Source organism: Ahaetulla prasina, chromosome 4 (genome assembly GCF_028640845.1).
Source record: "Ahaetulla prasina isolate Xishuangbanna chromosome 4, ASM2864084v1, whole genome shotgun sequence".
NCBI lineage: Eukaryota > Metazoa > Chordata > Lepidosauria > Squamata > Colubridae > Ahaetulla > Ahaetulla prasina.
In genome coordinates this window covers 27,720,263-27,747,341 of record NC_080542.1, presented here as the reverse complement: position 1 = coordinate 27,747,341, position 27,079 = coordinate 27,720,263, and the positions used below count along the sequence as shown (strand labels likewise).

Here is a 27,079-nt window from a genome sequence, read left to right as displayed (position 1 = left end):
TCCTTTTTAATAGCAAACTCATTTATTGCAACAATAGTGTACTGCAAGGGACTGTATTTTACTATTTGATCAAGTCCCAGAGTAGATAATTTCCTGAGTCTGTCATTCTTCCTGGAAATGTAAACTTGTCCCTTTCATCTTCTGCTGGTAATGTGCGTCAAATACCTCCCTTTGAGCCACCGTGAAATAATTCTTCCAATCACCAACTTGACCTGAGGAAATGCAATAACAATATAAAAAAAACTTAGGAGGAATTTCAGGATTAAGAAAAGCCTTAGGTTACATCTGCAAATTCCATTCCACCATATTATTTCCTAAGATCTGAGCTCACCACCCATGTACTTTTATAAAAGGCAGGTGTCTTTTCTCTCCAGCATTCTCTAAAGAAGACAGAAGAAAAATCAGGATTGATCCAATGGTAGGTATGTTTTCCAGAAGACTTTTTCTGCACCTTCTACATTTCCTTTTTTCCTTTGTAGTAGGACCAGAAATGAAGTTACCCTGGCTGGTTCTGTTTCTTCCCAAAATTAAAAAAAACAAAAAAACAAAAAGCAAAACAAATTCTGGAACATCTCTCATATACATCAAATGATTTCTAAATGTCCCAAAGATGTTTTTTCAAAAGGCAACTGGCTTTTCCAGTTGCCTTTTGAAAAAGCACCTTTGGGACAACTATGACATGGATGACTGAGAATCTCCATAGACATGATGCCTGAATGGTTTTCCGTATATGCTTTGGTTTGTGTATAGCATTTGTGTCATAGTTAATTTCACTTGCTCTTCTGGGTCAGCATTAGACTTCCTCTGCATATTCATTCACAAGTACAACTTACTCCCAAAAAAAGTTTAACAGGATGGCAGCCCAAATCAAGTCCTCTGGAGAGCTTGACACATCTGGAGTGCAGTTGCTCACATGGTTAAGAAGCTGGTTTGGAGATTAGCAAGCCCACATTCGAGACCTAAGTGCTGCTGCATGGCAGAGTGAGCTCCCGTCTTTTGCTTCAGCTCTTTGATGGGACTATGAAAGGAGCTCATATGGGCATTCCTCAGGCAATGGTGATGTCACCAGCTAATCCTTTTAACTCAGAAGTGTCTTAAACCAGGAGTCTCCAACCTTGGCAACTTTAAGCCTGACGGACTTCAACTCCCAGAATTCCCCAGCCAGCTGCTGGCTGGGGAATTCTGGGAGTTGAAGTCCGCCAGGCTTAGAGTTGCCAAGGTTGGAGACCCCAGCCTGAAACAGTGCCTCCAACAAAAATGGGATGGCAGCTACACATACACACACACACATACACACACACTCGCCAAAGGCTAGATGCTATAAAGGTTGAACCATGGTTAAGAAAACTCTATAGGATTTGACATCAAAGTAGGTGGATAATTTACTGTCCCAAATCTGTTTCCTGAAGCCTCCAGCAAATACCTAAATTCAGGGACCCTGATCCGGTAGCGAAGGTGGCAGTTTGGAAAACCGGTAGCAAAAATCGCTGCCCCCCCCCCAGTTGAGCTGCGCGATCATCAGAGGTGTTTTTTTTTTTACTTTTAAAAGCATTTTTTCTTTGGCCGAAAAAATGCTTTTAAAAGTGAAAAAAAAAGCCTCTAATGATCATGGCTCAGCTGAGATTGTCAGAACCCTTTAAAAGCATTTTTTCTACAACCTCTCCAGCCAAAGAGGTTGTTAAAAAATGCTTTTAAAAGGTTCTGGCGATCAGGCAACTCAGCTGGGATCGTCAGAAATGTTTAAAAGCTTTTTTTCCTCTGGCAATCCCAGCTGAGTTGCCTGATCATCACAGGCTTTTAAGAGCATTTTTTTTACAAAAAAGGCTTTTAAAAGTAAAAAAAAAAAAGTTGGCCCACCCAGTCGCATTACCCCTGCCACCAAGCCACTCCCACAGAACCAGTAGTAACAAATTTTACATTTCACCCCTGCCTAAATCATAGTTCCTAAATCACTGACACTGTTTCATGTTATATTAAGGCAGTAAAACATAGTAATACTGAATGAATGTAGCCCTTCCCACTCTATTTCCTTCCTTCAAATTCAGGGAAAACAAGGAATTGCAGTCACATCTCCATGTCTGACTGGATTTTCATCCATTCTATAGCCCTTAACCTTCACACAAAACTTCAGTGTCAACGGTCACCAAAACATTGCTTATTCCAGATATAAAGGTTCCTAATTTAGAACTAGTTTAAATTGCCTGTTTTTCTTCCTATTTTAAGGAAAGTCATTCTACAAATAAAAGAACATCATTTTTGGGTTCTTGATCTTACCTTTCCTCATGAAGGAGCTTTTTGACTTGTCAAAGATGGTACTGGGTACGGTTTCATAATTTGCCATGGGGTTCTCCTTCATGATTTCAAATGTTGCCTTATGCACTATCTTCTGAACAATGTCTTCAGACAAGTCGACCTGCAGGAAATCTTTTACACGGTGGACTTCATGGGCTAAATCCTGGCAGAAGATAGGCATGGATGGGGAAAACGCCACAATGTGAGCAATTTAAAGTTAATTCATTGCATGCTGTTAGATACTGAACAGATTGGTGAGAGGATGCAGAAAATGATGGAGACATAGTTTTACCTCCAAAAGTCAAATCAGATGACCTTTGAATCTATTTTACCTATTTTGTTCTCCTAGTATCTCACAATTGTCTGGACACTAACTTGGAAGAAGCAACACTTGATTTCAGATGTGTGAGAACAACTTCAATGCGAAATGAGCATTTTCTTATTATAAATGTGCACTTTGAAAAGATATGGAGACTGGGAAAGAGAAGGAATGGACTAATAAAAAGACAAGGGACAAAGTCATGTGACTGAATTTTGAGCATTCAGCAACCAGTCTATATTTATGTCCACTGATAGCATCCTGTGGTCACATGACTATGTTTTATGAGGGTTTTGCATTTACTTCCAGTTTTCAGCAAAACCATATCCATAGCAATCCACTGGTTTGCTTAAATAATTGTGGCATTCACTTAATGACAGCCTCAAAAAAAGTTGTAAAATCAGATTGGTCATGTGACCAGCCTATTTTATAAACATCATGATTTACAACCGTGATGGGCAGGCTACGTTACAGTTGTTAAGTCGAAAGCAATCTGTAATATGATTGTTTTAATTAATTATGGTTAATTTAATTAATTAATTTAATTAATTTAATTATGGTTAAGTATGTACCTGGAGTTCACAGCAGATATTTTCTCTTTGCATCCTGAGAAAGAAACATTTGTTTCTGCCTAGGATTGAACTTTCAACCTTCTGAGTGGGAGGCAAGCAGCTTCACCTCTAGACCACCAAACTGGTCAATTGACTGAATCCTCAGAACTGGGATTCATTCAATAAATCATGGCTTTACAAAGCTCGGCTTTGTGCAATGTGTGAACCAAGCAATATGTTTATCAGATGTACCTATGTTTACACTCCTCTAAAGCAAAGACATTCCTGAGTTCCTCCCACCCCTTTTCTCCTGTTACTAAAACAAAGTTAAATTCAATTATGCAAAGCCACTCAGCATATTATCTTCCAATCAGAAAGAACAGATTTCAAAAACATTTCCAGTAACTTTAGTGTACCATGATTCACCCCAAAATATTTCAACATATCTATAACAGGGTAAAAATAATAACTTGATCTTTTTAGTCATTCTTTATGTCTAAATAATATCTCCCTATTTACACATTATTTTGTCTACAACTGCTGTGAAAGCTGCAGGTTTTTCTGGAATTCTTCTATTTACAAGAGATCCAGGCAGAAAATTAGTTACCTAATGCTATAAAGTAATCTTGAAACCTCCAGACAGACTGCAATTCATTAGTCCTTAAGTCAACTCAGAAAAATATTCAGGCACAATGTTTGCTGTTGCATTACTGTAACAAAACTAGAATTGCTGCTATTTTAATGTAGGACAAACAGAGGACAGTAATTGGTGAATTTCTTTGGCTTCAATTCTTTCCCACCAAGTGCCATTTGGCAAAAAAGTGGCCACCATTCACTGACTTAATTAGGAATGAGGCTAGGGGTAGGGGGAGTTGAAGAACCAGAGTAGGATGTTTGTAGGTCGGATACTTGGGATAGTGCTCAACCTTCTGAAGTTGCCTAACAGTTCACAAGTGCAGAAGTACTCCACATTTGTGAGTGATCAGGCTATTTCTGAATATAGAGCTATCCTAATTTAAAAATAAATCCAAAATTAGCCTGGCTGACAAGTCACAGATGGAGAGAGGTATTGATTGAAATGGTAAAGAGTGTTCAATAATGAGTAAGCTCTCCATTTTAACTAGTACTGTAAAGAAATAATTGTTGGAACTGAGTCTCATTCTCGTGGCTGCTGGCATCCAAAAGACCATGCACAGGCCACACATTTGGAGTATAGGAGACTTCTCTTAAAAAACTCTAAAAAAAATTTCTACTGGAGAAAAAAATTATAGATCCTAGATTTCAAAGGTATGTTTGAGATGTTTGAGTCTGGTTAGAACTCTGGGAGACAAGAGAAAAGCCATGTTCTCTTAGTCAGCACTTTTGAAAGGACACTGGGTTCACATATTTCCTTTTCTAATCATACTTTTGGGATCAGTTAGAATAGCGCTGGAAGGGACCTTGGAGATCTTCTAGCCTAACCCCCTGCTTAAGCAGGAGACATGACATAACGTAACGTAACGTAACGTAACGTAACGTAACATAACATAACATAACATAACATAACATAACAAAACATAACAGTCCAACCCCCTGCCCAGTCCAACCCCCTGCCCAGGCAGGAAACCCTACACCATTTCAGACAAATGACTATCCAACGTTTTCTTAAAAATTTCCAGTATTGGAGCATTCACAACTTCTGCAGGCAAGTTGTTCCACTTATTGATTGTTCTGTCAGGAAATTTCTCCTTAGTTCTAAGTTGCTTCTCTCCTTGATTAGTTTCTACCCATTGCTTCTTGTCCTGCCTTCAGGTGCTTTGGAAAATAGCTTGACTCCCTCTTCTTTGTGGCACCCCCTGAGATATTGGAACACTGTTATCATGTCTCCCCTAGTCCTTCTTTTCATTAAACTAGACATACCCAGTTCCTGCAACCGTTCTTCATATGTTTTAGTCTCCAGTCCCCTAATCATCTTTGTTGCTCTTCTCTGCATTCTTTCTAGAGTCTCAACATCTTTTTTACATCATGGCGACCAAAACTGAATGCAGTGTTCCAAGTGTGGCCTTACCAAGGCATTATAAAGTGGTATTAACACTTCATGTGATCTTGATCCTATCCCTCTGTTTATGCAACCCAGAACTGTGTTGGCTTTTTTGGCAGCTGCTGCATACTGCTGGCTCATATCTAAATGGTTGTCCACTGGACTCCAAGATCCCGCTCACAGTTACTACTATTGAGCAAGGTACCACATATACGGTACCTGTGCATTTTCTTTCTTTCTTTTTTTTGCCTAAATGTAGAACCTTACTTTTTTCACTGTTGAATTTCATTTTGTTAGATAGCACCCAATGTTCAAGTCTGTCAAGATCCTTCTGCATCTTAAGCCTATCTTCTGGTGTGTTGGCTATTCCTGCCAACTTGGTGTCATCTGCAAATTTAATGAGTTCCCCATCTATCCCCTTGTCCAAGTCATTGATGAAGATGTTGAAGAGTACTGTTTTAGGCCTAGTACTCTTCAACATCTTCATCAATGACTTGCACAACTCCACTTGGGTACTCCGCTGCATTCCCTTTACGTGGATATAGTTCCATTGAGGACTACACGTTGAGTGTGGTTGGTCAGCCAGTTACGAATGCATCTGGTGGTGATGCTGTCTAACCCACATTTTTCTATTTTATCTAGTAGTAGGTTATGGTCTATTCTATTAAATGCTTTACTGAAGTCCAAGTAAATTATATCGACAGCATTCTTCTGGTCCACTAATTTTGTCATTTTGTCAAAGAATGCAATGAGATTAGTCTGGCATGATCTGTTTTTGACAAACCCATGTTGGCTTTTGGTTATCACTTTGTTTGCTTTTAGGTGTTCAATGATTCGTTGCTTGATTATCTTTTCCAGAATCTTCCCTGATATTGAGGTCAGGCTGATAGGTCTGTAGTTTCCTGGATCTGTTTTTTTCCCCTTTTTTGAAGATGGGAACTACATCAGCTCTTTTCCAGTCCTCTGGCAGTTCCCCTGTGTTCCAGGATCTTTGAAAGATATAGTTCAGTGGTTCTGAGATCACATCTGCCAGTTCCTTCAGAACCTTGGGGTGTAATCCATCCGGTCCTGGTGCTTTGAACTCGTCTAGGGTAGACAGGTGTTCACTTATCATTTTTTCCCCTATTTTAACTTGTGTTCCTAATCTGTTTCTGTGGTCCTGTTTTTGATAGGTTGGATTGTTTTTTCCTTTTGTGTAAAGACAGATGCAAAAAATGAGTTAAGTCGATCTGCTTTCTCCCTGTTGCTTGTCACCTTCTTGCCACTTTCTCCCAGCAATGGGCCAATTGTTTCCTTGACTTTTTTCTTGTTTTTAACATGTTGGAAGAAGCTTTTTTTGTTATTTTTTACTTTCGTCACTAGCCTTTGTTTGTTGTGAGCCTTAGCTTTCTTCACTTCAACTTTACAGGCTCTGGCTATTTGCTGATATTCTACCTTAGTTATTTGCCCCTCTTTCCTTTTTATACTTGTCCCTTTTGTCTTTCAATTTGTCAGATAGTTCTTTATGCATCCATGCTGGTTTCTTTTGAGATTTATTATTTTTCTTCTTCATTGGTATTGTGCTAGACTGGGCTTTTATAATCTCACTTTTCAAAATTTCCCAAGCTTCTTGAGTTGTTTTCCCTTGAGGATTCTCATCCATGGAATCCTTCTCAAGCTCTCTCTAAGTTTATTGAAATTAGTTCTCTTAAAGTCCAAGACTCTAGTTTGACTTGTTCTACTACTTGTGTTTGCATAATGTTGAATTCCAATATTGCATGATCACTTGCCCCCAAGGTTCCTGTAGCTTCAACACCTTCTATCATTTCATCTCTGTTAGTGAGAATTAAGTCCAATATGGCTGATCCCCTTGTTCCCTTCTCTACTTTTTGGGAAACGAAGTTATCTGCTAGGTTTGTTAGAATCTTCCACTGGGTGCAGAGTTTGTCTCCCAGTTGATGTCAGGGTAGTTAAAATCCCCCATTACTACTGTGATGTGCTTCCTACATACCTTAGTTAGCTGACTAGCAAAAAGTTCATCTACTTCCTCTGTTTGGTTGGGTGGCCTATAGTATAGACCTATGGCAATATCATTTCCACCCCCCTTTAATATTGACCCAAATGCATTCAAGATAATTTTCATCATTGTTGTCCTTTATTTCTGTAGAGATGTAGTTATTTCTTATATATAGTGCAACTCCACCTCCTCTTTTATTTGGTCTATTTCTTTTAAATAATTTATATCCAGCTGTATGTTCCATTTGTCGGTTTCATCCCACCAAGTTTCCGTAATGGCAACAATATCATATCTGCCCTCATTTACTTGAAATTCTTATTCACCCTGTTTATTCCTCATACTCTGTGCATTGGTGTATAGACATTTGAGTCCATTTGGATTGACCTAGTGTTACTGTCTACATAACCTGTGCTGTGCCTGACTGCCCCTACTTTCTTGCCACCTGTTTGACTAGTGCATATGGTATGGCACTCACTATTAAATATTTGGTTTTGCTTGATAGCAGGGCTGATAATCTTACCCACACAGACATCTATGTTATGTGCACTGATAACCCTATTAATTTTGGATTGCTGGGGACAGAAATTTTCTGTATCAATTAATTCTCTGTCCCCACTGTTCAGTTTAAATGTTTAAAAAGTTTAAAGACCCTAAAGGATAAACCATTTCAGACTGTCCAGACTCTTCTTAAAAACCTCCAGTGTTGAAGCACCTACAACTTCTGAAGACAAGCTGTTCCACTGGTTAATTGTCCTTACTGTTAGGAAGTTTCTCCTTAATTCTAAATTGCTTCTCTCCTTGATTAGTTTCCATCCATTTTTTCTTGTCTTGCCTTCAAGTACTCTGGTAAATAAGTTGAACCCCTTCTCTTTGTAGCAACCTCTCAAATACTGGAATAATGCTAACTTTTAACTGCTTTTCAGCTATTAGGAACCTTAGGATTGACATATTTGATAGCACTGGGTGAGTTTCTTTCAGTCCTTAGCAAAAGAAATTTTAAGTGCAATTTCAAGAACGTAAAAGAATATTTTTTTGTATCTTAAATATATTTGCATTGTCATTGCTTTATTTATTGCTTTATTTATTTATCCAGTATGTTTTCACATAATTCACATAATTTTCACATAAGGCTGAATGCAACTACAAGTTGGACCCATGTCCCTCCTGGCTGGTACAGGAGGTTACACAAGGCTGGCTCCAGGGAATTGTTAACGCTTCTCTGAGGGAGGGTGTCTTCCCTACAGCCTTGAAAGAGGCTGTGGTGAGATACCTCCTCAAGAAGCCCTCCCTGGATCCAGCTGTTTTATCGAACTACCGTCCAGTCTCCAACCTTCGTTTTGTGGCAAAGGTTGTTGAGAGTGTGGTAGCGCATCAGCTCCCTCAGTACCTGGATGAAACTGTCTATCTGGACCTGTTCCAGTCCGACTTCCGGCCTGGTGGCGTTGGTGGATGATCTCTGGAGGGCCCGGGACAGGGGTTGTTCCTCTGCCCTGGTCCTATTAGATCTCTCAGTGGCTTTTGATATCATCGACCATGGTATCTTGCTGCAGCAGCTGGAGGGGTTAGGAGTGGGGGGCACCATTTTTCGGTGGTTCTCCTCCTTCCTCTCTGACCAGTCGCAGACGGTGTTGGCAGGAGGGCAGAGATCGACCGCGAGGGGCCTCTTGTGTGGGGTGCCTCAGGGGTTGGTTCTCTCGCCTCTCCTGTTCAACATCTATATGAAGCCGCTGAGTGAGATCATCCATGGTTTTGGGGTGCGGTGTCATCTGTACGCTGAGGATACGCAGCTGTACATTTCCACCACTAACCATCCCAGCGAAGCCGTTGAAGTGATGTCCCGGTGTCTGGAGGCCGTGCGGGTCTGGATGGGGAAAAACAGGCTCCGACTCAACCCCGCCAAGACCAAGTGGCTGTGGATGCCGGCGTCCCGGTATAATCAGCTGAGGCCATCGCTGTCTGTGGGGGACGAGTCATTGGCCCCCACAGAGAGGGTCCACAATCTGGGCGTCCTTCTGGATGCACAGCTGTCGTTGGAAGAGCATATGATGGCCGTCGCCAGAGGAGCTTTCTATCAGGTCCGCCTGATACGCCAGTTGCGTCCCTTCTTATACCGGGATTCCTTATGCACAGTCACTCACGCCCTCGTCACTTCCCGTCTGGACTACTGCAATGGCCTCTACATGGGGCTCTCCTTGAAGAGCACCCGAAGACTCCAACTGGTTCAGAATGCGGCCGCGTGGGTGATAGAGGGAGCGACTCGTTGCTCCTATATAACACCTCTCCTGCGCAGGCTGCACTGGCTTCCGGTGGTCTTTCGAGTGCAATTCAAGGTGTTAGTTACCACCTTTAAAGAGCTCCATGGTATAGGACCGGGTTACTTACGGGACAGCCTGCTGCTACCGGCAATCTCCCATCGACCAGTGCGCTCCCATAGGGAGGGTCTCCTCAGGGTGCCGTCAGCCAGACAATGTCGGCTGGTGACACCCAGGGGGAGGGTCTTCTCTGTGGGGGCACCAACCCTCTGGAACGAGCTACCACCAGGTATCCGCCAACTCCCTGATCTTCGGACCTTCCGATGCGAGCTGAAAACATTTCTGTTCCATCGCGCAGGACTGGCCTAATGGGGTTTTAATAAGGGGTTTTTATTGGTTTTAAGTGTTCAGCCAATTTTAAATTTTCCTTTTAAACTGGTTTTTAATTTTTGTATTAATTGTTTTACTTCGGCTGTAAACCGCCCTGAGTCCTTTGGGAGAAGGGTGGTATAGAAATTTAAACAATAAATAAATTAATAAATAATTGCAAGACGACCACATATGATAAAATGGACATTTCCAGCACTTATTCAAAATCCCTTTACATATTTTTGCTAGTCTATCTGAGGTCAAGTACCAACAATACACCATTTTATTAAAGTTTTCTTTCAAACTATATTAATATTAATGAAACCTGCAGTTTTTGTTTTAGGTATGATGGACAAGCCAATTGAAAACAATTTGGGGGGGGGGGGAGAAACCGGAAGCATTATGATGAGACTGGCTGGAAAATAGCGAAGCTCCGACGAGCTTTGTGAAAATCCAGCCAGACAAACCGCTGTCTGGAGGTCTTCAGTGTCGTGTCCCACTCCTCCGCTGACGGCCGGGTCAGGGAAATCCGAATCAGGCTTGCCTCTGCAGCTCTGCCCAAAGTCCTAGCAAAGTCCTCAGAGCAGGCGGAGACCAGAAAGTGACTTCAGCAAGATAAGTTCGACTTTGCCTGACTCAGAGACTGCCAGAAAGCAGATCCTTTATATAGGCCATGGGGTGTGGCTCCATGACTCAGCACTCATTAAGGCCTGCCCCTCCCTTCCTTCTGTTGCCTCCGCCTATCCAGTCTTCTGATGCGAGGGTCACTCCAATCAGCAGCTGTTGGAAATAAACCTTCCTCAGGCTCACATGCTGTGGAGGAGGGGGAGGGGTCTAGCTGCTCCGTTTGCCTGGGCATGGAGCCAGGGCTGGGGCCGGGGGGTGCTCTCTCCTCTGCAGCCTGCTTGGGCATGGAGCCAGGGCTGGGACCGGGAGGTGCCCCCTCCTCTTCAGCTTGTCTGGGCATGGAGCCAGGACTGGGGCCGCGAGGCATACATTCCTCCGTGTTCGGGAGCAGATAAGAAGGCCCCGGCTGCTGTGAGAGCGGGCAAGACACAACATTCGGATGGAACTGTCTTGGAGGGACAGTGAAGAAAGAGAGGTGCCTCAGAAGACCAAGAGGAACAGGCAAGTTCCTCGAAGGGTCGCAGGCAGCTCTTTTATCCGCCAGTGGGGGTGGCGGCCATTAAAATGACCACTCTAAGCTGGGACAACTGGACTAAGATTTGTGCAGGAGTGATGTTTGAATGGAGTATTTTTACAGGATGAGCAATTAGCCAAATCAAAGGTAAAAAGACTAGGGGACTGGAGGCTAAAACATATGAAGAACGGTTGCAGGAACTCAGTATGTCTAGTTTAATGAAAAGAAGGACTAGGGGAGACATGATAGCAGTATTCCAATATCTCAGGGTTGCTACAAAGAAGAGGGAGTCAAGCTATTCCCCAAAGCACCTGAGGGTACAACAAGAAGTAATGGGTGGAAACTAATCAAGGAGAGAAGCAACTTAGAAATTTCCTGACAGTTAGAACAATCAATAAGTGGAACAACTTGCCTGCAGAAGTTGTGAATGCTCCAACACTGGAAATTTTTAAGAAAATGTTGGATAACCATTTGTCTGAAATGGTGTAGGGCTTCCTGCCTGGGCAGGGGGTTGGACTAGAAGACCTCCAAACTCCCTTCCAACTCTGATATTATATTATATTATATTATATTATATTATATTATATTATATTATATTATATTATATTATATTATATTATATTATATTATATTATAATATATTATATTATATTATATTATATTATATTATATTATATTATATTATATTATATTATATTATATTATATTATATTATTATAAGGAGAGAGAGGAATAGAAGAAAGGGAAAAGGAGAGGAAGAAAGGGAGGAGAAACAAGAGTAGGAGAGAGGGTTAGAAAGAGAGGACAGAAGGAGGAGCGGGGAAAGGAAGGGGAAGTAGAGAAGGAGTACAAGAGGAGGAAAGAAGAAAGTAGAAAAGGATAGAAGAAGGGAGGGAAGGGAAAGAAAGGAAAAGAAGAAGAATTGTTGTAAAATAAGGGAGATGAAATGGTAGAAAGGCAACCCCGAGCATGCTTAAATTTATTAGGATGAAGAATAAATTAATATGCAAGTTGAAAGAGAGTATATATATGGTTAATAATGGATAAGATAACTAATTGAAATAATGTTAAAAAACTAGGATTTGAGGGCAGATGGTGATGCTGTTTATATAATAAATATAGAAGTATTAAGATAAGATAAAAAAGTAGGGAAAAAGAATATTTTGGCAAAAATTGTAACTATGTAAAGTAAATTTGGATATGATAAGTTGTATAAGATATGATCAATACTCTGTTCATAAAATGTGTGTGTGTGTGTGTGTGTGTGTGTGTGTGTGTGTGTGTGTGTGTGTGTGTGTAAAAGAAAAAAATCAATAAAACTTGATTCCAAAAAAGAAAAGAAAAGAAAAACAATTTGGGGTGCTTTTTTATGAAGATTCTCAGTCATCCAGGTCATGGTTGTCCCAAAGGTACTTTTTTTCAAGAGGCAACTGGACTTTCAACAGTTGATGTCTTAATAAATAATTAATATGATACACAAGTAACTAGCCAAGAGAATGACCTGGATAATTTTGCTAGTTTGCAATTACAGAAGAGGCTTGTTAAAGTTTTGAAGAAACTTGTGAGAAGGAACAAATAAAAATTGAAAAGAAATCAAATTCTACAAAATTATTTGAGGGGACTAAAGATTAAGGTTGTTAGAAGTAAAAGGAAGGAATATTAAGACTGATGTGATCAAAGTTAAAATAGATATTTATTTATTTACTTCCTTTCTTACTTACTTATTTTTTATTGCTGGCATTTTCCCATAAATGCAAGTTCTGTTTGTTTTTTTTCCCCATTCAACAGAGAGTTGATCCATTTGGTTGCAACAGGAATTGACCAGACAGCTTGTCACCTTAGCCTGACATCTGAGAGAAAGTGATTTGTCCAAAGTCACCCAGTCAGCTTTCATGGCTAGGCAGGACTAGAATTCACAGACTCCTAGTTTTTAGCCTGGTGTCTTAACCATGAGACTAAACTGGCTCACTTTTGCTGAAATCAGGATTGAAATGATGATACTTTATGGATTTGTTAATAAGATAAGAGATGGGATACAGAAATAATTTGTTTTACTTCAAAAGAAGATAAGTTATTAAATTTCTTTATACTTGTTTATACTTTTTATACCTGTGATAAAGGTGGGAAGTAATTTCTTTATATATTTATTTTCTTTACTATATTCTTATTCTTATTTCTTTTCTATTTCTTCCATTGAGGATCTGTATACTGCACGAATCAAGAAGAGGGCCGTGAAAATATTTACAGATCCCTCAAATCCAGGACATAAACTGTTTCAACTCCTACCCTCAAAACGACGCTATAGAGCACTGCACACCAGAACAACTAGACACAAGAACAGTTTTTTCCCGAAGGCCATCATTCTGCTAAACAAATAATTCCCTCAACACTGTCAAACTACTTACTAAATCTGCACTACTATTAATCTTCTCATAGTTCCCATCACCAATCTCTTTCCACTTATGACTGTATGACTGTAACTTTGTTGCTGACAATCCTTATGATTTATATTGATATATTGACCATCAATTGTGTTGTAAATGTTGTGCCTTGATGAACGTATCTTTTCTTTTATGTACACTGAGAGCATATTCACCAAGACAAATTCCTTGTGTGTCCAATCACACTTGGCCAATAAAAAATTCTGTTCTATTCTATTCTATTCTATTCTATTCTATTCTATTCTATTCTATTCTATTCTATTTTTCATCCTTTTCGACACCTTCTGCATTTCATTTTTCATTTTTCCCAATCACAACGATTTTTACTGTTAAAGTTTTACTGTTATAATTACAATCTTTTTTTAAAAAAAATACTGTTTATAAAAAGAATGTAACATTTCATAATCTTTACTATGAAAACATTATGGATTTAAAGATTTAAACGTCCTTATTGGAAAGTTTTCATTCTGGCCCAAACTATGAGGTAGAGATGCTTCATGAGATTTCACTGGTGTAAGTGTGTATAAAGATTGTGAGATGCTATAGGCATTGTTTGAGGGATGGCAAAATCCCTGGCATCAGGCTACTGATTAGCACAATGTTCTGTTTTCCACAGCAGTCAATGAAATGCTGTACCTCTGAAACCCCTTAACCAGGACATGAAAGCAATAATCTACTGATACTATTAAGAAACTGTGATTCAGATCTTTGCTTAATCCCTAAAATTGTACAACACTTCAAAGATTTCTCCACCACTTGGAACTTCCTCCTCTTTTCGGTTTCTCCACTACTTGGAACTTACTTTTTTCATGTCTTCATAGAAGACGTAGAGAATACGATGATTATCTTTCTCATCCCAATAACGTCGCACGTGATCATACCAAGATCCCCAGGCAACTAAGTCACAAAGTAAGGTGAAAAAAAGAACAAGGAGCGTCATTTATTTAATGAAATCAATTGACCAATAGCAGTGCAATAATATATAGTCACTTACCTGTCAATCTCACAAGGATTAATGGCATTTATATCCCAATAAGGTTTTCAAAGCAAATGTGGCAAAACGAAGAAGAAAAGAAATTGGGAAAACAATGGGAATTAGGCTTTGAGTTGGAAGGAGTAGACATAAAGTAAAAATGAAAGGAGAATACTTTACAATATGTGTTGGGGTATATTTATAAAATGTATTTCTATGGGAGGAATGGAAGGCATGAAAAAGAACAAAAGGATGACAGACTTACATAAAACAACAGGAAGGTACTTCAGAAAGGAGCATGACTGAACAGAAGAGTGGAAGTAAGGAAACACAGGTAGTTTTTGATCACAATTGAGCCCTAAATTTTTGTTGTTAAGAAGGCATTTGTTAAGGGAATTTTATGACCTTTTTTTGGCACAGTTGTTAAACAAAATTACTGCAGTTGGTAAGTGAATCATGCGGTCGTTAAGCAAATCTTGCTTTTCCCATTGACTTTGCTTATTGCAAGCCAGCTAAAATTATTACAGAGAGTCCTATAAAGGGCTACGAGGCAGTAGACTATGTAAGTCTAAGGCTAATGCTATTGCCGTTGCTGTTGCTATCCCATAAAAACATGCCAGTTGCCAAGCACTCAAATTTTGAGCACGTGACCATGGGGATGCTGTTGAAAGTGTGAAAACTAGTCACGTCTCTTTTTTCAGTGCTGCAACTTGGAACGGTCACTAAATGAATGGTTGTAAGTTGAGGACTGCCTCAATGGGTGAGCGATTACAAGTGGCAGAGAATGTAAATTGGGCATAAATGAATATGAAAGAGAGGTGTCTATATGGCTTTTACTCTTCCCATTTTCAGCTGACATTAATCCCTGAAAGATTATCCAAATGGTAATGTAGGCCATCACACACAAAAAATACCCCTCTATTTGCTATACATATAATACTGGAGTCTTAATTCATTTATCATTCTATTAATTAAATCCGCATAGGTGAATATACACTTTTGTAAAATATATATATATTTATTATTATTATTTATTTTATATATATATATATATATATATATATATATATATATATATATATATATATATATATAGGTCTTTGGTTGTTCGGGTTTTCTCCCGTGTAAAATTGGAAGTGTCTTGGCGACGTTTCGACGAAGTCTCATTCGTCATCTCCAGGCTTCAGCTTCGTGCTCCTGGGAGCAATGTGTGATCGCAGCTGTTTCTTCCTTTTAGCTGCGATCACACATTGCTCCCAGAAGTACAAAGCTGAAGCCTGAAGATGACGAATGAGACTTCATCAAACGCCGCCAAGACACTTCCAATTTTACACGGAGAAACCCAACCAAAAGATATATATATATATATATATATATATATATATATATATATATATATATATATATATATATATATATATTAATCAAGCTTACCTGCACATATTTTAACTAAATAGCATCATCAGAGAGGAAGCATGGAATGGATGACGAGAACAGTAATTTCTAAAAGTTACTTACATTTAAAAAATGAAAAATAAACATGCTTCTTATGCAACTGAAAGTTTTTCTGTGTGTATAATGGATCGATCTGCTCTTACAACCCTAATTGAAACCCTTCTGCCTAAAACTATAACTTTTGCAAACATTTTCTCCTTCAACCAACATTTGAACTATTCCCTAACAGAAACCAGATTTTAAGACAAGTGGAAAGAGAAACCAGATACAAAACAGAATAGAAGTCTTTCTTTAAATAATTATAGATGGGAAAAGACTATTGTAAGCGCATCATCTCTGCACCTAAGATAGTTTTCATACAAGCCTAGAAATTGTATTTATACACCATGCTAAGCTTGGTTATTTTCAACCTTGGCTGTTTTTAGTGACTTAAGTAGCATAGACCATTTGACTGATATATGGATCAGTGTTTTGCAGAAATAAAAAAAGATTATTTATAAGCAGGTTAAATTGGTTGAATTTGGGGTTGCAGATTTCATATCTCCGGAATGGACTGAGACACATTCTTTTTTCTCTGGAACTTCAAACATAATTGGAACAAGGGTCAATAATTGGAACAAGAGTCCAATGCCCTCCTGGTTATATAAGGTGGTCTCCAATTTAAAAAAATATTGGATACTGGTATTGCAGTAAAAAAAAGCTAGTTTAGGATGGAGTTTCCTTATTTTGAACAATTAAAATTAGGTACACAATGTAACCTGAAAGTCATACAAAAGTTACTCCTGAAAGGTTTATAGAGACATCAAATCCCTTGATAACAGTTGGCATTGCCAATTTTTTGTAAAATATATATATATTTATTATTATTATTATTTTATATATATATATATATATATATATATATATATATATATATATATATATATATATATATATAGGTCTTTGGTTGTTGGGTTTTCTCCCGTGTAAAATTGGAAGTGTCTTGGCGGCGTTTGACGAAGTCTCATTCGTCATCTTCAGGCTTCAGCTTCGTGCTTCTGGGAGCAATGTGTGATCGCAGCTGTTTCTTCCTTTTAGCTGCGATCACACATTGCTCCCAGAAGTACAAAAGCTGAAGCCTGAAGATGACGAATGAGACTTCATCAAACGTCGCCAAGACACTTCCAATTTTCCACGGAGAAACCCAACTGATATATATATATATATATATATATATATATATATATATATATATATATATATATATATATATATATATATTAATCAAGCTTACCTGCACATATTTTAACTAAATAGCATCATCAGAGAGGAAGCATGGAATGGATGACGAGAACAGTAATTTCTAAAAGTTACTTACATTTAAAAATGAAAATAAACATGCTTCTTATGCAACTGAAAGTTTTTCTGTGTGTATAATGGATCGATCTGCTCTTACAACCCTAATTGAAACCCTTCTGCCTAAAACTATAACTTTTGCAAACATTTTCTCCTTCAACCAACATTTGAACTATTCCCTAACAGAAACCAGATTTTAAGACAAGTGGAAAGAGAAACCAGATACAAAACAGAATAGAAGTCTTTCTTTAAATAATTATAGATGGGAAAAGACTATTGTAAGCGCATCATCTCTGCACCTAAGATAGTTTTCATACAAGCCTAGAAATTGTATTTATACACCATGCTAAGCTTGGTTATTTTCAACCTTGGCTGTTTTTAGTGACTTAAGTAGCATAGACCATTTGACTGATATATGGATCAGTGTTTTGCAGAAATAAAAAAAGATTATTTATAAGCAGGTTAAATTGGTTGAATTTGGGGTTGCAGATTTCATATCTCCGGAATGGACTGAGACACATTCTTTTTTCTCTGGAACTTCAAACATAATTGGAACAAGGGTCAATAATTGGAACAAGAGTCCAATGCCCTCCTGGTTATATAAGGTGGTCTCCAATTTAAAAAAATATTGGATACTGGTATTGCAGTAAAAAAAAGCTAGTTTAGGATGGAGTTTCCTTATTTTGAACAATTAAAATTAGGTACACAATGTAACCTGAAAGTCATACAAAAGTTACTCCTGAAAGGTTTATAGAGACATCAAATCCCTTGATAACAGTTGGCATTGCCAATTTTTTAGCAAATAAAATTAAACCCAGTGACTTAAAGGGTAGATAACATAGCAGGAAACAGATGAGAGAAAATCAGTTTATGAAAAAAAAGGGTGTGGATGACAATTAAGAAACTTCTGAAGGGTAGGTTTCTTTTTCTTTTTGATTTTTTTGGCAGCCTTTGAGTCAGTTTTTTCACATGACTGCCTAGAAATCTCTTGCATTTTTCATGGCAAGGTATTGGAAGTGGATTGCCCACAGAAAGAAAATAGCCACCTTTCTCAAACTACGATCAGTGCTTTTTTAAAAAACACCAACTTTGTGTACTTCCTTTTCCGGTTACTTTCAAAATCACTTGTTGACTGATTTTCAGCTATCAGTATTTTACAGTTCTGGGTGAATTTTCTTCAATTGTTAGTAAAAGAAGTTTTAAATGCAAGTTTAAGGACTTCAATAATTTTGGGGGGGGGGGAATAAACAGCAGAAGGTTGATTGGAACTTTGCTTTTATAAAGTTACAAATGGATTGAGGGTCCAGATGAATTTGAAATAGGATTTTGGAATTAATTATAAGAAACCTTTTTAAGATTGTCTGCCTCTATAATTGGATTATGGATTTCCTGTCTGGCCACTCTCAGAGGGTCAGATTAGGTAATCATATCTCTTCAGCCCTTATTCTTAATACTGGCTCACTAAAGGTTTGCGTGTTGAATTCCTATATTCTTTATGTGCATTCCCACTCACAGCTAGTAATACTATTACTAAATTTGCAGATGATACAACAATGGTGGGACTTATGTGCCTATCGAGATGAGGTGAACTGGTTGCTTTCGTGGTGTGGAGACAATAACTTGGTCCTTAACCCCAATAAGACCAAGGAGCTTATAGTGGACTATAGAAGGAATAGATCAGACATCCTGCCCTTTCTTATCAATGGAGACCGAGTGAAGCAAGTGGCCAGTTTTAAGTTTCTGGGTGTTATCATATAAGAGGACCTGATCTGGGGCACTCACATTGCAGCACTGGTCAAAAGGGCTCAGCAGAGATTATACTACCTGAGACTTCTCAGGAAACAACACCTGAATGAAAAATTGCTGGTGACTTTCTACTGCTGCACCATAGAGAGTATTTTAACTTACTGCATCTATGTATGATTTGCCAATTGCACAGGGGCAGATAGGACAGCACTCCAGAGGGTTAACATCATTGCCCAGAGGATCATTGATTGCCCTCTCCCCACCTTGGAAGAGCTTTATAGCTCCCGCTGCCTTAAGAAAGTTCAAAACATTCTTAAAGATGCATCTCATCCTGGGCACCCTTTTTTTGAATTATTACCATCTGGCAGATGATACAGGATAATACAAACAAGGGCAAATAGGCTGAAAAACAGTTTCTATCCTAGGGCAGTAACTATATTGAATTCTACTGCATAGTACAATATTAATGCAATATTGGGTATTCAATTCAATTGAATAGAATGTGAAGGATGTGTGTTTGTGTTTTATTTTTATAGTTATAATATACACTGAAGATGGCATTTAATTTCATTGTATGAGGTGCAATGACAATAAACTAAACTGAACTCTGTAGTTAGACTATTTAAAAGAGGAGCAAATTTGGCCAGACAAGACTGAGACTGGTCCAAAAATGGATTTTAAAAATCACAGACTACAAGATCAACATGGAAAAAGATGCTGCACTAGACATGAAAAGAAAAGCATTTCTTATTTTCCAAGTAGATATTCAAGAAGAGTTCTATACAAAGCAAAGTTCACTGGTCTAACATTACAATTCTCTGCCTCCAAAATCAGAATTCTGGTATTATCTTTATTTATCTCCAGGACATAAGTAAGAATAAACTGCCCATGAAAAACCTGTGTCCGAAAACAAAATTTTGGTGGTGGGATCTCACAAGACTGGCAAGGAGCTAATGGTGTGATCCACTTTTGGCCTTCAGCAAACATAAGATCGATTTTCCAATAAGCTATTGCAAGTTCTTGTAGCTTAGCCAAGTTGATATTGCCAATTCCTCACAGCTACATTTCAGAGTTGCTGAGCAAGCTCTGGAGATTGCCTCATGGTACTATAAATCACCTTTGCTTTTAAATCTATACTGTATTGCTTAATTAATTAAGATAAACAGGACAAACCAAATTCTCTGATCTAACACCTGCTAAGGAAGGGAGCTAAGCGGGTAGATAGCAGAAATACTTTCCCTAAAAATATTCTCAGCAAAGATTCAGCTGTTGGACTCCCCAATATATTGACCAAATCAATCATCAGACCATCCTCAGATATTGTCTGCTGGAGAGGATGCCTTATTTAAGATATTTATGTGTGCACTCAATGTCCCTTAAGAAAAATATAAAAAGGAAGCAAACCCCAGTCCCCAGATTCTGAATTGTGGTGCAACTCTAAAGACCTAGAAAGATACACAATTCCAGCTCAGGGATGTCATTTTGATGGATGGTTCCTGGCAAGCTGAATGGATGTGGTGTATCTCTGATACTTTTTAATATTTACTCTAAAAATTGTTTTTGGCATTTCGCTGTGGTTTGAGCTATTGTCTCTGAATTCTGATGAACGCTTTGGCTACAGGCTGGCCACTGGTTTCAACACACCTTTGCCTTCCATGAATTTTGTAACATATTCTTCCCAGGTCCCTGGATCTGGCTGAGTTAAATTCATCTGGTCAAAGAAGTAATAAGATACCAGATTATCCTTGGCATTCCGAGCAACGTAGATCATCTGTAATGGGATAGAAAAGAGAATTGTATGCATGTCACCGTAGATTAGGGTTGAAGAGTGGGACAAAGATACAAGGGAGTCTTCAATTTTGTATTATTTTAATCGATATTTTTAAATTTGGCCTAATGTAATAAGTTTTTTAAAATGTTGTTTTAACTATTTATTCTTATGTTTTTTATGTTTTTATAAGGCTGTAAACCGCCCTGAGTCCTTCGGGAGATAGGGCGGTATAAAAATTTGAATAATAAATAAATAAAATAAAATAAATGAACTTACTTTGCAGTTATTTTCCCAAAAGCTTTTAGGGACAAGCTGGTAGGGGAGGTGGGTCTTGATCACACGAGGAGATGGAGCATTTACCAATTTATCAACTCCTGAGGTAGAAGAAGAGTAGAAGATTACATCGGTCTAACACTCCATATATTTAAGATGTAGGACTGGATATCAAGATATCAATGCTATCTGGCCTTACCAGAAGGCATAGGAGGTGGAGAGCAGATTTCTAAAAACGGGATCCGCACGTGTATGGGGGCCCTGTTTGCCTTTTCCAAATCATCTTTGTTCAATACTAGATCCACGATTTCTTGCATCCATGTGGTACCTAAAAGCCCAAAGGACAGAAAGAATTTGGACAATCGCTTGATGACAGTAAAACTCCCCCCCCTCCACTACAGTGGACCCACCCCCTTATATACTGCCAATATATTAAATTGTATAAATGGTGCAATATTAATATTAATCATTCATCAAATGCACTATTGCATGTAGCAGCAGAAATAAATATTCAATTTCATGTGAATTAAAACAGCACCACCTGCACATAACAAAAAAGTATCAGGGGAATTAGGGGGGAACCCAAGATTTCTTAAAATAAAAATAGTTTTTGGAAAAAGATCATATAGTAAATGTTGTGGGAGGGGGAGGAAACCAAACAGCCCAGTGAGGACTTAGCATGCTCTTGCAAACAGGATATATTTTGTTGGAGAGTAGAAATGGAAAAAGAAGAATGAAGAATGGAGTTTCCTGAATGGAAGCATTCATTGCATCTGAGGTCATCTAGAGAAGCTTAGAGAATATAGGATAGAAAAATGTCTCATGATTTTCACAATTCTGTATTTCCCCATTCCTGTTTCATGCATTTTGAAATACTAGTGCACAAATTAACAAGCAAGCCACTTACGGATACAGTTTCCTATTGACAACCTTTAACCTTTTCACTTCTGAGACAATTAATGTGTTGAAAAGCAAAACCTTGAGAACAGACTTTTTTTAAAAAAATCAAACCTGTGTTCTATTTCTATAAAATGACTGGTTTTACATCTTTGAGAAGCATCATATGATATTTAATCCATATCAGCACTGATTTATGAAACTCAAGTGCCAGAATAGTTGGCTCTAGTTTATCCTAGTGTGCAATTCCAGCATTATCAAAACAAGACTCTCTTGTGGGAAATCTACTTAATCCTGGAAGTGCTCATGAAAAATCTACAATGCATTACTCTATTTTTCAGCACATGCCGTATGTCCCAATTTTTAGACCTGTTTGTCACATCTGAACAGAGTGATTGGCTTGTTACATTTTTGTGCCATCAGTGCTCAACTCTTCTCTTTATTATCCTGGCTTTTGTTCTTGCTACTTTCCCTCTACTACTTCTACTTTCCCTCTACTACATCTACTTCATCTCACCTGATTTAGGATAAGTTGAAATGATCAAGTCATCTGGTCTTGCCTGGAAGTTTTCAATGGGATCCCATTGATTTGCAATAGGTTCCATCAGGGGGATTCCATGGACCAGTGTCAGCGGATATCTATAAAAGAGATGTGAATTCTTATGTAAAAGATCATTGTAGTCCTCCTTTTTAGCCATGATGCCTTTTCAGGATTGAAAGTTGTGTAATTCTTCTCTAAGTCTGAAGTTATTCTCTCAGAGGAAAGCTGCCCTCGCTCCCTCCTGACTGTAGGCACCGTTTGCTGCGCAGCCCTTTTATCTCCTTCTGCTCTCTTCTCATTAGTATTGCCTCAGGAGAGTTCAGCACTACGAAATTCTTTGCATTTTGTTATTTCAATGAGCCCAACCCATTGTTTACTAAGCAACTAGAGCGTCAGGACATGGAAACGCCCAGAGAGGCTGGACTTCTGAGTATTTAATCTCTGGGTGTTTTCATGAAGTCTTTTACTGAGCAATTGGCCTGTTACAGGATCTTATAAGGGCTTCAGATTACACACATTATGAATCCTCTAGGTGTTTTTTTTTAAACACACCTTTTTAATTGACAGATACCTAACATATGGAAGCAACACACACATACACACACACACACACACACACACCCCACAAATTTTGTTTCCAGGGGTAGAGAACTCCTGGAGCCAGCCTCCTAATAAACAAAGCATTAGTTCTAAGCTCCCACAGAACTCTCATTTCAAGATGAGTCTCCCACAAAGATGTTTTTTTTTTGCATATTAGTCACAGAAGGCATGTCTTCCAGCTTGTTACTGACATTGAAAACAATATACAGTCCAGCAGGGAAATGGTGGCCTCTATTGTAAAATAGAACAAAGTCTATTATGTAAACATTCTGATTTATATGGATGAAGAACCAGAGACAGGTCAGCAACCCGCAAGAATCCCAATAGCTTTCTTCCAATTCTACCCTTTTAGGCGTACCATCCTTGTGGAAGGTACTGAATGTCACAAGGCCAATATTTTCAGTCAACAAGCTCCACAAGAGGGAAGACACCCTTAGAGGAAGCAGGTACAGCACTAGTACTTGAACAAGTCCCAGTTTGTGGCTCTAGTTGTTATGACAACTTCCACATAGTGCAGAATGAAAACTGCGGGTAATTCTTGTTTAGCAGTCACAACTGGGACTGGCAACTTGGTCAATAAGTGTGAATGCGACTATGCTTATGATCTTACATCAGCTTTCCTTTGCTTTATAGACCTGTGAAAGTAATAAATACAAGGGATTAGTCAGAAAATTACTTTTTCATAACCGTTACAACTGTGAGCAGTTGCTAAATAAAGCAGTTGTTAAACACGGATTAACCCATAAAAGGATAGGTATCAGTGATGGGCTTCTAGCAGCAGCCAGGTCCTATATATTCTATGTCAACAAGAGATATACACATATACAATTCTTAGGATCTGATTGAGGTATGACATGCTTCTGAATTGTAGGCCTAGAGAAAAATGCAAAACAGTTAATTAGTGAAACTTGAAATCAGCAATGTATGTACATTGCAAGTTACAAGTCTTACTAATTCTTTTGCATTCTTTTCTAAGTCAGCCGCACATCGCTTTACACATGGTCCTCATTTAATGACCATTCATTCAGCAACCTTCAAACTTTGTGCAGTGCTGGATGACCGGTAGTTATGACCAGTCCTTGAAGTTCCTACCATTCCAGTGCTCCTATGATCATGTGATTGCCATCCAGACACTCAGCAACTGGCCAGTGTTATATACAATCCTATTGGGGGAAACATCCGGTGGGAAAACATTCAATTCTAATTGGCTGGTGACTCAGCCAGGTAAGGATAAAAGGGGCACCTTTGTCCGGTACCCCTTGCTGAAGTCTCACTCTAATAAAAAGAGCTGTTGTCACTTGCTTGTCTCTGCCTCCTCAATTACCCATCTAACATTGGCGACGAAGGTGGGATACTGAGGTTGGCACGAACAGGCTGAACGAATTGAGTCAACAGAGGGACCACGTCGAAAGGAGATCCAGCCTGGCCATCCCTTCCAAAAGCTGATGCACCGAATCTACAGGATGGTTGCCGCGTATAATGCACCTGCTTCCTTCGAACCTGCCAACAAAAAGTGGGAATCGTATATGGCACAATTTGATTGTTTCCTTAAAGCCAACGACTTCCAAGAACTGCCGGATAATCGTAAAAAAGCCTACATCACTGTGGGCCGGCTGTGTTCGATGTGGTGGAAGCTCTATCAGACCCGACCCCGGTGCAGAACGTGCCCTGGCACACACTTAAGGAAACACTCCGGGCTCACTATGCTCTGACACTGTCTAAGTTCACCCAACAATACGAACGCCACCAGCAGGTTCAGCAAGAAGGCGAGACAATTTGCGAATACATTGCTGCCCTGCGGAGAGCGGCGACCCAATGTGATTACTGGGACCACCTGGATGATGCTTGAACAACTAATATGCAGGGTCTGGGATGTCTCACTGCAAAGACAATTGATCTCCAGATCCAGTCTAACATGGCAGATCGTGATAGATGAAGCCAAGGCACATGAACTATCCAGCAAAGCCACTGAGATGCTACATCGACTAGGCATGGCCGACACCCCATCTGAGTCGGCACCTATTCACCAAGCAATCGCCCAAGAAGAGAACAAGAGCGAGGAGATTGAAGAAGAGGCGGTTTTCCAGACGTATCAGTCCCGCCGCGATGGTGGAGGGAAATGTTCCAGCTGCGGAGGGGACCACAACAAGAACAACTGCCGCTTCTGAGATGCCATTTGCCGCCGCTGTGACAAAAAGGGGCATTTGGCTCGAGTTTGCAGGGCGAGTCAACCTTCCCTCCAGAAAGACCGCATGGCATGGAGGCCAACCAGCCAGCCACCACCTTCACGCAGGCGCGACCAAAATGGCCACTACAAAAAGGGCGTGAATTTAAACCTAGTCTGAATTAGCCAAGCCAAAACAAACCCCAAGAACAAAAAGTTCACAATGGTTGACATCGATGGGCGGCAAATCGAGATGGAGATCGACACAGGATTATCCAACACAATTCTATCCTGGAGCATTGTCCAAGCGTCCCTTCCTCACATCTGGAAAAGCCAGCTGGAGCCCCAATGATTCCAAGTGCGGGATTGCCAAGGAAACCAAATCCCCGTGGAAGGCATTGCAACAGTTACCGTCAACGACGGACCCTACCGAGAGAAGCTACCGGTCACAATCGTTCGAGGAAAAGTCCCAAGCCTCCTGGGCTGGGACTGGATCCGAGCCCTGGACATGGGTCTCTATGGAATCAGGGAGATTCGCACTAACCGCAATAGCCTGAAAGATGATCTCCTACAAGAATTCCAGGACGTCTTCGCCGGAACTCTGGGCAAGTACATGGGGACCCCCATCATCTTTAATCTTGACCCTGGGACTGCCTTGATAAGGCTAAAAGCCAGGCGGGTTCCATTCGCGCTAAAGCCAAAAATAAAGAGCTGGACAAACTAGTCCAGCAAGGGATCCTCGTTCCCATTGACCACACCAGATGGGAGACCCCCATAGTAACCCCCATCAAACCCAATGGGTCCATCCGCATCTGCACGGACTACAAAGCGACCCTAAATAAGGTCCTGCAGAAGAGCGCCTATCTGGTGCCGATAGTGCAGCACCTACTGCATTCCCTAGGGCCGAGAAAATTTTTTGCAAAATTGGACCTGGCCCAGGCATATCAACAATTGCCTGTAGACGATTCCACAGCAGAGGCGCAAACCATTGTCACACACTGAGGCGCCTTTAAGTGCACCCAACTACAATTGGGTTCAGCATCGCCCCTGGACTCTTCCAGAATCTAATGGAAAGACTCCTACAAGGAATCTCCAGGGTGGTTCCCTATTTCGACGATGTCCTAGTGTCAGCTGCAAACCATCAGCAGCTGAAGGACAGGTTGCGAGAGGTCCTGACGATCTTCAGAAACGCAGGACTGCAACTAAACTTGGGAAATGCCAAATCGGGGTCCCATCCGTTGAATTCCTAGGCTACCGAATAGATCAAGCCGGCATCTACCCCACTGAGTCCAAGGTCAAGGCAATCCGGGAGGCACCCACCTCTCAAAAATGAACTGCAAGCATTCTTGGGCTTCCTAAACTTTTATGCAATCTTCCTCAAACAAAAGGCCACCATAGCGGAGCCGTTCCATAGACTATTAGCAAAAAACACACCCTGGGTCTGGGACAAAGAAGAAAGCACAGCGTTCGCAAGGGTCAAGAGACTACTGACGGAAGATAGTCTCTTGATCCAATACAACCACTCCCTCCCCCTGATCCTTGTTTGCGATGCATCCCCTTTCGGAGTGGGCGCTGTCTTAAGCCACTGACTGCCCAATGGTTACAAAGCACCAATTGCCTATTTCTCCCGCACCCTGTCCAGTGCCGAGCAGAACTACAGCCAACTGGACATGGAAGCCCTAGCTGCAGTCGCTGGGATCAAAAAATTTCACGAATACCTATTCAGGAGGAAATTTGAACTCATTACTGACCACCGCCCCCTTCTAGGACTGTTGGCTGGGGACCGACCACCACCCATCACCATGTCACCGAGGTTGACAAGATGGGCAATAATCTTAGCAGCCTACAATTACACCTTAGCCCACCGCCCCAGCAAAGACTTAAGCCATGCTGATGTTCTAAGCAGGTGCCCACTTCCAAAGTTGGTGGAGGACCCAACCCCG

General features: G+C 39.9%; 1 protein-coding gene across 1 annotated transcript; it reads right to left on the bottom strand.

Annotated features, from left to right (window-relative positions):
* On the bottom strand, nt 1-22,692 carry LOC131197602 (sulfotransferase 1B1-like). Its single transcript, XM_058181861.1, has 7 exons — nt 22,349-22,692; nt 21,134-21,262; nt 20,938-21,035; nt 20,535-20,661; nt 14,184-14,278; nt 2,275-2,455; nt 1-212 (listed from the first exon to the last, which is right to left on the bottom strand). Exons 1-7 carry the CDS (start codon nt 22,527-22,529, stop codon nt 103-105), a joined length of 921 nt encoding a protein of 306 aa, XP_058037844.1. The 5' UTR covers nt 22,530-22,692; the 3' UTR covers nt 1-102.
* Between the last annotated feature and the right edge of the window lie 4,387 nt (nt 22,693-27,079).

Excerpts from the sequence above, each read along its gene's own strand:
- LOC131197602 (XM_058181861.1), bottom strand. The coding sequence starts at position 22,529 with ATGGCTAAAAAGGAGGACTACAATGATCTTTTACATAAGAATTCACAT. Across the intron at positions 2,456-14,183 it reads TCTATGAAGACATGAAAAAA|GATTTAGCCCATGAAGTCCA; the intron begins GTAAGTTCCAAG and ends ATCTTCTGCCAG. Across the intron at positions 213-2,274 it reads AAGCTCCTTCATGAGGAAAG|GTCAAGTTGGTGATTGGAAG; the intron begins GTAAGATCAAGA and ends GCATTTCCTCAG.